Source organism: Lathyrus oleraceus, chromosome 5 (genome assembly GCF_024323335.1).
Source record: "Lathyrus oleraceus cultivar Zhongwan6 chromosome 5, CAAS_Psat_ZW6_1.0, whole genome shotgun sequence".
In the NCBI taxonomy this organism is placed as follows: Eukaryota; Viridiplantae; Streptophyta; class Magnoliopsida; order Fabales; family Fabaceae; genus Lathyrus; species Lathyrus oleraceus.
Genome location: NC_066583.1, coordinates 503817093 through 503828941, shown reverse-complemented (window position 1 = coordinate 503828941; position 11849 = coordinate 503817093). Strand labels below are relative to the sequence as shown.

Sequence of the window (11849 nt, the reverse complement as noted above, 5' to 3'; positions counted from 1 at the left end):
ATTCCTTCTGTGATAATACTTATGTGTATAATTACCCGTTTGCCCTTATGTCTATATTGAACACAAGGCATAGACCGTGTCATCCTTGTCCAGTTCAATATTGGGCCCATAGACATTTATCCTGTTATGCAGGATGGGCAAATTCCATCTAGGTCACTCATGTCCCTCAGCATGCTTCGTGGAGTACCCATCAACTGTCTTTATGGTTATCCAGTTACGGACAACGTTTGATCAGCAATAAAGCACTCGACTCTACATCTAGGGTCCATAGTGGTTTCAGGTCGAAGAGTGGTATACACCATTATCACCATGAGAATAACTTATGACACTTTGCATAACTTTCTATATAATATTCTCATAGCGGGTCAATCCGGTATAAATATTACTCTTAATATTCATACCTATGTTTAAGACTTGATAACTCCTTATCCATGATCCATGAGATGTGATCATCAGTCTATATACATAATAGTCTTAATGCTTTAATGTTATCCCACTTCACACTAAAGCTCGACTACAGATACTTTAAGAATAATGTCCTTATGTTTAATGTGTTCTCATGATTAAGTCACACTTAATACATTAAACAGACTATCTATTCCAGGGACTTTATTAAACAAACGTAATAAAGAAAATGCCTTTTATTATTAATAAATAATTCGATACAAGTACCAAAAGTATTGGCCTCTAGGGCTTACACAAACAAAGGATTCGTGAAGGGAGTTTGTGATTTAGGTTTGTTGTGATGGTAAAGGAAGAAGCTTTTTGGTGGAGTTCTAATGGAGGATGTGAGGGTTTGTGAGAGAGAGAAGGTGGAGAAGATGAAATTAGTGAGAGATAATGAGTGAAGAGTGAAGGAAATCAGAATATTGGGAAGGATAAAGTGGGTGTAATGACTGGTTAGTGGGTATTTATGAGGGGTGGGGCCCACACGAAATTCAAATTTATCAAAAAGTTTCAATTCTGCAGGCCTGACACGGGCGGTCGTGTCAGGCCCCAGTCTCTTCAATTCTCAAGGCGTGATCTTTAGTATTCTTGACACGGGCCATGTCAGGCTTACGGAATTGTTTGTTATTTTAGGTTTATAGTGCCTTGCAAAAAAGGACGAAGGTACTCACATAAATACGGAAGTCGTACCGGAAGAAAGGACCATGGAAAAAGTATGTTAAATGAGCATAACAACAGCCTGACACAACCCGTGTCAACTGACACGGCCTATGTCAGGAGCATTAAAGACATGGGAAAGTGCACCTTAGTAGAGGCCTGACACGACCTATGTTAGGAGCACTGAAGACATATTGAGATTGCACCTTGGCAGAAGCCTGACACGGCCGCCCGTGTTAACTGACACGACCCGTGTCAGGAATACTGAAGGCCACGCCCATGAAAGAGAAAAGACAGTGGCCTAACACGGTCGCCCGTGTCAGGCCTGCAGATTTGATTTTTTTTTGGAAATTTTGGATTTTGTGTGGGCCCCACCCCTCATTAATACCATCTAACCACTCATTACACCCATTTTATCCTTCCTAAAATTCTTATTTCCTTAATCTCCACTCATTATCTCTCACAATTTCATCTTCTCCACCTTATCTCTCTCAACAAAAAAAACCCTTATCCTCCATTAAAACTCCACCAAAAAGCTTCCTCATTTACCACCACATTAAACCCAAATCACAAACTCCATTCACAAATCCTTCTCCGTTTTTCACCCTCATCACACCCACGATGTCCGTTTTCTCTAATTCCACTTTCGAATTTCTCTTCATTTTTGCAGGTACAAAAATGCCCCCAAGAAGGATTGTCCAAGGGAAGCAACAAATGGTCGAGACCTCGAGGCCACAAAAAAGGAGCACCCGGGACCAAACATGCACAACATTGTTTTTGACAATCCAGAGCAGGAGCAACGATATTCAGTTCATAGAAAGCGGAAGCTCACCTCAACCAGGTATATGTGCGAACATACACTTCATAATTTAGGCTTAAAAATTAAAGTTGACAGGATGTTCCATGTGCAGGGGATATTGGAATTCATGAGCCTCGAAGCGCCGACCTATGAGTGCATCACACTTGAATTCTTGAGCACACTCGAATTCCAACTAGAGAAGCGGTGGATTAACAAGACGAGGTACTACTATGGTACTCTCCGATTCCTCCTTTTTAACAATTATCACTGGCTTTCTATTGAGAGTTGGCAAGTATTCTATGACTCCCATTGTACGGACCGGGTGCGGTCCCATTATGGGTTTTCTCCGAAAGAGTTTTGGATTGCCATTACTTGAAGGATTGATTACACCTCAAAATATGCAAAAGCCTCCAGCATCCAGAACATGTGCTTCCGCTATGCCCTAAAAGATTTTGCGTATACCCTGTTTGGACGGGGTGATAGCACGGACATGACAACTCATCGGGAGTTGTTCTTCTTGTACTCGATGGCACAAAATCACGCCATCAATGTTGCTTCCTTTGCAGCCGATTACTTGGGGAGAATTGGCCGGAGATATTTCCGTTGGGGGCATGATTACCTAGATTGCGGAACATTTCAGGTATCATGTGGTTTTGTTGGAAGACACCCTGGTGGCAAGTAAGACAAAAATAGATATAGTAGCTCTCATCCAACAATGTATGATTTCTGTTGCACATGATTACTACTTTGTTTGGATTCATAAAAGATTTATCATTGCACTTCCTAATCCTGACAAAGTATGTATTACTGATTGTGCTAATTGATTGTATGTGAGTGCTGACTCTGATACAAAGGAAGACTACGATGCTGAAAATCTGGTTGTAGGTGAACATGCTGCAAGTGAGCACATGAATGAAGACGAGCAGCAGCAGGAGCCGTTTGTACCCCCGCCCCAAGAGCCGTTCCATCAGGGCACTGGGTCATCATCCATTAGTCACGACCCGTGGGCATGGGTGCAAACCGAGCTCGGTGACCTTCGGACTGAGCAATCAAGACAAGGCATCGAGCATGCTCGACAAGGGCGGTGTTGGATGAGATGAACCTGATGATGCAACAATTGATGTTGCACTTTTCGCCCTAGCCTCCTCAGTAGGGCACTGTGAGCCACCCTCTTTCTATCTTGTTCTAAAATATTAAGGTTAATGTTTAGTTCAAGTGTAGGGGAGGTTTTACTATACTTTTTGCTTTTATTTGATTATTTCCCAATTTTTACTATTTTACATTTGGTTTATTTTTACTGTTGGGTATCCTTTGCTGCATGTATTCCAGATTCTAGGTGATGACCATTAGTGGTAGTGGATGAAAGGACCACTCTATTTATGGTTTCTTGTTGTGAATGAGCTTCCCAAAAAGGTTGATACTGCTGAAGAAAAGATCGGATGCAACTTCTCGAGCTCGACTAATGTAGGTTCCCTGTGCATTTCGAGTTAAGTACGAAGTCGCACCATACTCGAAGTACTGTGGATGTTGTCAAGCTTTACCTAACATGATGAGTGCATAAAAAGCCGAACATATTTGTCATCATGAGCAATATTCGGGTATGTCTTTATCACTCTGACTTTGCGTAGGTTCTTTGGGAATATCAATGCATATATATACACACACTGAGGCACATTGTTTGAATAATATCACTGAACATTTCTATCCATCCCTTTAATATTATCCCTTTGTAACCCCGTTGAGCCTGTACCCTTTATTTGTTTATATAACCACATGAATGTAAACCATGACCCAAACACTCCCTTACCCTGTTCAAAGTCAATGTTATGTCTTTAAGCTGTGTAAAGTCTAAGTTTGGGGTAACCCTATAAGTATTTGAAAGTAAGGTGAGTGCGGAAATTTTTTATAAGAAAAACGACCATCGAAAATAAAAGAAAATAAAAGAAAAAAATTATTTTCGATGGTACGAGGAAAGCACTCACCGAATGAGAAACACTCAGTTGAAAAAAAAGGAGAGAAAATCAAAGAAAAAAGAAGAAAACTAAGCAATACAAATTGAAAAAGAAAAGAATTAAAAATGAGATGTCTAACCAACACAGTGAAAAAAATAATGACATTGGCTCTGAAACCAAACCACTTTTCCTTTTTTATTTATATTTACCATACCGTAACCCAAGCCCCGTTACAACCCAAAAGACCTCAAAAAAGGATGCGTTATGTGTAGTTGATACAAAAGGAGAGAATATTCAAATTTATGAGTTGATATTGCATATTTTAAAATGTGAGTATAAACACTTTAACCCGGAGAGACTTGGTGAGAGTGTGATATAAGCTGACAGGTGAAACGATATGCCAATATGGAAGTGCAGTGAAAAACTCATTAGGAAAAGCAGTATTGTGGTAAGAATTCAATTTTGGGAAGTGACACACTTTGTCGTGTAGAACATTACTTGAGGACAAGCAATGAGATAAGTTTGGGGTTGTGATCAATCATCATTTTCACTATGTTTTCATTACTTATTCGGCAAGAAACCAAGAATTCTAGAACACTTTGTGCGCATTGTGGTACTTTTTAAGTTAGTTTTCATTTCTTTAAGTTATTTAAGTATTTTATAAATTTTTAGTTTATTTTGTGTTTTCGGGATTTTATGTTTTGGTTATCTGTGTTTATGCCCTCCAGATCACTCAAATTTTCTTGAAATTAATTAGCTCTTGAGTGTCCTAGAACATAAGGGAAATCATTATTAAAAAAAAAAGGTACATGCATCAAAACTTTTACGAGAAATGTCATCCATTGCAAGGAAAATATTTGATGCATCTATGCATCTGTTCTCAATGCCAATGACATCTTATCAAGATGTCATCTGATCTAGATGCGGACAAGAAAAAACCCTTATCCTATATAGAGTAGAGAGAAGGGGCTTCAGAGGCAATTGTTTTTGGCACTTAAAAGGCAACCAAAGCGAAGGAAGTGGACGCTAGAAATATGTGTTCCTTTGTCCTCACATGAGTAGGGGTGTGCAAAATAACCAATAACCATGAACCAATTTCCTATCCAAATTAATCCAAACATTAAAACCCAACCCAAAATTATATTTAGAAATTGGTGATCCATTTATCAAATTAAAAAAAAACCGGTAACCATTATTACAAACCGGTTCAGGTAAACGGTTACCATTTTTCAATAATCATTTCAAATCCCTAATTCTCAAATTTCAGAATCCCTAATTCTCAAAAATCCAAATTTTTTTCATCTTTTTTTTCTCTTCATCATTTCACAAGACTAAACACTTCCATTTTCTCTATTCCAATTTCAACTCTTCACATTTCACCATTCATTTTTTCCTCCTTGCTTGTTCTGGGAAGGTCATTGGTTCTCCTTTCTTCCACTCATGTCTTTTGATTTCGTATCAGCTTAGGTTCATCAACTCTCTTATGTTTTTTTAAAAAGCTATACAATACTGTATGTAGGGGTGTGCATGGTTCAAAACCATAACCAAATTGAACCAAATATATGGATCAGTTTGGTTTTTAAAACCACTTTGATAAAACCGGTTTATATTTTTAAAATCGGTTTATGTTTGGATCGGTTTGGTTAATAACCGGTTTGTACTAAAAAAATTAATTTTTGTTTGGATCAATTTTAAAACCAAATTTCCCTCAAATTTAATTTTCATTCCAACAACTTCTTAACTCTATCCAATCGCTCTTGAAGTTAATCACTATTTTTCCATTCTAAATATACACAAACTTATAAATATTATCAAAAATTCTAAATATTCCATTTTATACCAATTTTCCATTCACATGTGGTTTAGAACATTACATCTGCATTTCATATGCAATTCAAAACAAAAGGTAAAACACGCAAGCTTTCAACATTCACTAGACTATACCTCATTCAAATCTATTTTTCAGTCTTCAATGTTTTTTCTTCCACAGTTCAACTTGATACCGCATTTACACTTACATCATACAAAGCCAAGAGCTCAAAAAAGATTCATATGAAATAACTAGTTTGATCATCACAACTTACTTATAGGAACTAATACTTGATTTTCCACAGCAAAGAAGAATTTTCGGCATCAACGGCAAACTTCAGTTCAGGTGACACAGTCCCAGAAATTCTATGTGACAGCAACTTTGACTTCAAAACTCCAAGCAACTTCTTATGACGTGATTCCTTTCTCTTTAACACTTGTTTTCATCTCTTCACTTCTAGTTCCATAAGCAATTAATCAGCTTCTTCTACAATAAGCTTAATGCTGCATAAAATAAAATGAAATTACAAGAATGTTAGCATATTCAAAAGTGAAAACAGTGAAATTGCAAGTCTATTTTACATTTTAAGACATGGACGACCCGATTTCTAAGACCATGTCTCGAACAAAATCTAACTCAAACTCATTATCTCAAAAAAAAATATATTCAAGTTAAGGAGCCTAGTTTAAAGTACAAAAATATGAGACCCGTGTAAGGGAAGATTCAGTAACACATTAAGTCAAAACAAATCACGCAACAACATAAACCCACAAATGCAGAAAATGCACATATAATAAATTGAGTAGAATATGCAAAAACAAACTTTAGAATTCTTTACCGTTAAATCATCTTCGAGTGTAACAGAAGTTGAAGAGGTTGAACAACTAGCACCATCTTCCGTATAAAGTAATTCTATAAAACATATAAAGAGATTTCATTATACCTCAAATATAATAAATAATAATACATTAGCGAATATACTTAGTTATCATACCTTGCTCAAATCTCTCAAGAATATCAAAATCTTCATTTGTAATCAAAGAGGAAGATGTTCCTTTGAGCCAATCTTGGGTGCATATCAACGCTTCGACTGTTGTAGGTGTTAATGAGCTGCGATATGGATCAAGCACCCTTTCTCCTGTACTGAATGCAGATTCAGAAGCCACTGTGCTTATAGGTATAGCCAGCATGTCTCTTGCAATGTTTGAAAGGATGGGATATCGGCCAGAGTTCACTTTCCACCACTCTAGAACATTTATCTCCATGTTATGCTCTAACTTCTCTCCAAGATAAGTACTTAACTCATTATCCGCATTGTCACACCCTTCTGAAATATAGAACTCGGCAGTTCCATAAGGATCACTAACACCACCAAAAACTTGCAACTCATCTGAATTACCTTGAGGAGACATAAATCCAACACGATATTCCTCATAAATAGATTTCAAGCTAGACTCTAAATTTGCTTTCAAGGCGTCAGCATCATCCTTATTATAATATCGCCTTACCATCCAATCGACCAATCTAATCTTGCGCCTAGGGTCGAATACTAGAGCAATCAACAACAACATGTTAAGCTTCTCATGATTTCCCCAATATTTATCATATTTCTTCTTCATTTTTTGAGCTACTGAACGTAGATGCTCATCTTCAGACGCACACATATCCACAATGCTCTTTCCAATACCTAGGATCTCAAACATATAAATATTGCTTGTCAAATAAGATGACCCCGATATATGTAAGGTAGCATCATAAAATAACTTCAAGAATGGGATGATTAAGTTAATATGCTTCCAATCTTCTTCTGTCGGAACACCTTTCCCCTTCTTTGTCAACTCATTCACATACTTTTTATCTCGAAAACTTAATTCTTCAAAGGTCCTCTCATGTTTTGATGCGGATACTAACATCAAGTATGTTGAGTTCCAACGAGTCTCAACATCTAGCCAAACTAAACCTTTATAATCCATGTTTTCCTCATCAATACATGCCTTGAATTTAGCAAGCCTCGCAGGAGAAGATCTAACATACCACACAGCATGACGGATTCTACCAATAGAGTCATCAATGTCTTTCAAACCTTCTTTCACAACTAAATTCAATATATGCGCACAACACCGCATATGAAAATGATTTCCACTCATAACTAAACTATTCCTAGACAAAAGCCTTCTCTTGAGACGCTCAACCCCAACATCATTAGATGAAGCATTATCAACTCTCAAACTAAGCACACGGTTTAACCCCCAACTGTTCAAGCACATCTCCATTGTTGCACAAATAGCATCCCCTGTATGACTTGTGACTTGACAAAAAGTTAAAATCTTCTTATGTAAGTGCCAATTATTGTCAATGAAATGGGCTGTCACACACATATAACTCAACTTTTGACAAGAAGAAGTCCACATATCAGTAGTGAGACAAACTCTTCGACAATTCAGAGAGAGAAAATTTTTCAAAATCATTCTTTCACTATCCCATAGTTTCAAGACATCACGCGCTAGTGTTGTGCGTGAACAAATCTGAAATCTTGGTGATGCGAGACTCATAAATTCATGAAAAGACTCATGTTCAACCTTCCGAAAAGGAATCTCCATGTTTATGAACATCTTAACCATTGCTCTTCTAATGGCTTCTTGGTCAAACTTGACAATTAAAGGAGAGCCAACATGTTCTTCAACACTTGTCGTAGAAGATAATGTCCTTTGCCTCTTGTAAACAAGGCATCTCGATACATGAGCATGCATGGAACTAGTTCCATTATTATACTTAATTTTCGTGTCACAGTATTTGCACGAAGCTTTTTGTTCTTCTTCCGACGATACAATGAAATGCTTCCAAACCTCTGAACGATTCTTTCGCTTCTTAGTGTGAGGAGGTGGCATTTCATTAGAGATTGTAGGTGGAGGGGTTGAAACTGTATTCTCGGATGTTGCATAAGTTGTACCAACATTAGTCATCTTGATTCTGTTAAAAATAGGAAAACAAATTATGATAAAAAAACACAATAAAAAATCTGATATGAATATGACATTTCCTTATTCAATTGGTATGTATGATGCATTACTTTTTCACAAGATTCTACAGCTGACTCATCCAACATGGCAATGCATTTCCAATTAACAGAACAACAATTAACTAATAACTAGCAATAGGCAAAAACAGAATGTTGCAGCCATAGCATGAATATCATTCAGCAGTAACAAACTAACAGTCTGAGCATTTTTCACAAAAATTGACTTTTTCCCAACTAAACATTTCTTTTCAACAACAAAGGTGGCACAACTCATCTTCACCTGATAACTGAGATTAAACTGAAAACATTCTAACTAATAACTGAAATCTAAAATCACTAACTTCTGCTACTACTCAGGTAATGTCTCTTCTTTATCAGTTAACATGTTTATGACTAACTGAAATTGGTTTCTGCAAGTTTTCATTCAGCTAAATTACTTGTGTTGCCAATGCTTTGAAATAATGCAGTGTGTGAAAGAACCTCATAGGGCACAATATGGAGGAGGCATTATAGTAAATCCAGGGTTTGATCATAACATTAAGGCTTGGACTGTGTTTGGAAATGGAACAATTGAGGAACGGATATCAAATGACGGCAATAGATTCATTGTTGCTCGCAACAGAACACGAGCATTGGATGGTTTCTCTCAGAAGGTTCATCTGAAGAAAGGACTGATATACATTTTTTCTGGTAACTCGCGTTTATCTTTTGTTAATGGTTATTTCATGAATGTTATACAATGTTGGTGATTCATTAAGTTAGTTTTGTAAAACATTTTGGACATTTCAGCTTGGCTTCAGCTGAGTGAAGGAAGTGAGATTGTTTCGGTTGTTTTTAAAACAAATGGAAGTGAATCGGTACATGGTGGTCATGTCATAGCCAACCATGGATGCTGGTCTCTGCTAAAAGGGGGCATTCTTGCTAACTTTTCAACCCCTGCTGAGATTCTTTTTGAGGTGATTTTGCTTATATTTCTTCAAGCTTCCTCAACTCTGTGTGCCTCTATTACAACTCTATTATTCCTCATGTAGAAAATGAAATTTACATTTTGATACTATTTAAATATTTGTTCAGGATTGTGTTAATAGTCCTACATTTGATGAGATCTAACCTGAGAACGAGTTTATAAGTAGGGGCCATATGCTTGAGTACAATCCAAAATCAGAGAATGGATAAAATGATGAAAGTGGTTGTGTTCATGTATTTTGATATTTGTGAAATTGTGTTATCTGAAACTTACTAGCAATGCAGACTGAGAATCCAACTGTGGAATTATGGGCTGATAACGTGTCCTTACAACCATTCACCAGAAAGCAATGGAGAACACACCAAGACGACAGCGTTGAGAGGGTAAGCTAGTCATAGTTTCCAACACCTCGTTGTCTTTCTAACCTGCAGTGAAAATCAGTAGTAGAAGTGTAGCAGAAAGAAAAATGGTATTAACAAGTTTTGCAATTTATAGCAATTGATGGTTCATATCAGTATTTATCCTGGACAACAAGGCCTTACATTAAGTATAGTGCTTAATGGGAAAAGGTTGTAGTTACAAAAAAAGTATTGCTATCAGAATATTTCTGAACATCATCGTTGTATTACATGTCGAATAAAACCTAACCAGTAAAAAAGCTACAAAGGGAGGTCTTTGCCAATACTTAAACCATGTTTTCACTTAAGTGCAAACTAAATGAACATAATTATATTAAAATAAGTAACCACAGACACTCACCATCAATTTCATTAGGAGTATTAGACGGAGTCCTTTTCTTCTTGAAAGTTGAGGCTCCAAAGCAGCCACAACTCATAATGATCCTGGTATGTAATGTAACAACTCTTCTGTTATGCCTGCATTATTTACAGTATTACAACATAAGCAAAGTGTCACTCATTCATACATTTCAATTCCAAACACAAGGAGATATAAGCACGCAAACTGCAAAGGCATGGGAATTCGGAAGAAAAAAACTCAAAAGACACAGCAACAACTGGGAAAGCAAGAATATGAAGTTTTTCCTAACAAAATGAACCTGGTAAATAGATTCCAGAACAGAAATTTCAACAGAAGTCAACTAATTCAAACAATTCCTTAGAATCAAAGATTATCAACTATCTATCCTTCCTAAGATTTAGAACCAAAAACAACCTGCACAGTGCCTTCAAATCAAAACATCAAACAAAAACCTAAAATCTAGGTTACAAAATTTTCCAATTCCATCACAATTCAAGAACTAATGAAACCATTTAGCTTAAACCCAAAAAAGAAAGGAAAAAAAAACATAAGAGAGTTGATGAACCTAAGTTTTGTCGTTTATTGTGTTTATATGATATCTAAATAAAAAAATATCAAAAAAAATTGAATTTATTACCCTAAGTGAGTTTCTCTCTCAAAATACATGTTCTTAAGAAAATATGAGTTAGCATTGTGATAATTTATAGAGAATATTGTACCATATTTACCTAGAATATTGTACTTAACAAACTTTTTGGTGTCAAAAATCTCTTTGAGAGACATGTAACTGTATTACCAGTGTCTTCTACCACATACCACTCCACCCAACTTTAAATCCTTTATATAAAAAATTTGTCACAATTTGTTGGTAAAAGTATTTTTTATTTCGGGTATCGTGATACTATTTTTACACTTCATAACAATGAAATCATCAAATTTAACATTTGATACTATATATACACTATGTGTTATGGCCTATATTAGGAAAACAAAGACATCAAAAACTTTCAAAATCAAACGATTAGGAAGAGGATCACACTCATACAGTTAGGGGTGTGCAAAATAACCAATAACCATGAACCAATTTCCTATCCAAATTAATCCAAACATTAAAACCCAACCCAAAATTATATTTAGAAATTGGTGATCCATTTATCAAATTAAAAAAAAACCGGTAACCATTATTACAAACCGGTTCAGGTAAACGGTTACCATTTTTCAATAATCATTTCAAATCCCTAATTCTCAAATTTCAGAATCCCTAATTCTCAAAAATCCAAATTTTTTTCATCTTTTTTTTCTCTTCATCATTTCACAAGACTAAACACTTCCATTTTCTCTATTCCAATTTCAACTCTTCACATTTCACCATTCATTTTTTCCTCCTTGCTTGTTCTGGGAAGGTCATTGGTTCTCCTTTCTTCCACTCATGTCTTTTG

At 36.2% G+C, this 11849-nt stretch overlaps 1 protein-coding gene across 2 annotated transcripts; it reads left to right on the top strand.

Annotated features, from left to right (window-relative positions):
- The first annotated feature begins 9025 nt into the window (after window positions 1-9025).
- Window positions 9026-10043, top strand: LOC127085804 (endo-1,4-beta-xylanase 5-like). Of its 2 annotated transcripts, XR_007789274.1 has the most exons (4): window positions 9026-9041; window positions 9152-9374; window positions 9474-9640; window positions 9936-10040. XR_007789274.1 is itself a non-coding variant. In XM_051026355.1 (3 exons), exons 1-3 carry the CDS (start codon window positions 9146-9148, stop codon window positions 10041-10043), a joined length of 504 nt encoding a protein of 167 aa, XP_050882312.1. In that variant the 5' UTR covers window positions 9131-9145. The 2 variants fall into 2 exon arrangements, 1 of the variants encoding a protein (XP_050882312.1); XM_051026355.1 differs by lacking the exon at window positions 9026-9041 and having other exon boundaries at window positions 9131-9374; window positions 9936-10043.
- Window positions 10044-11849: the final 1806 nt, after the last annotated feature.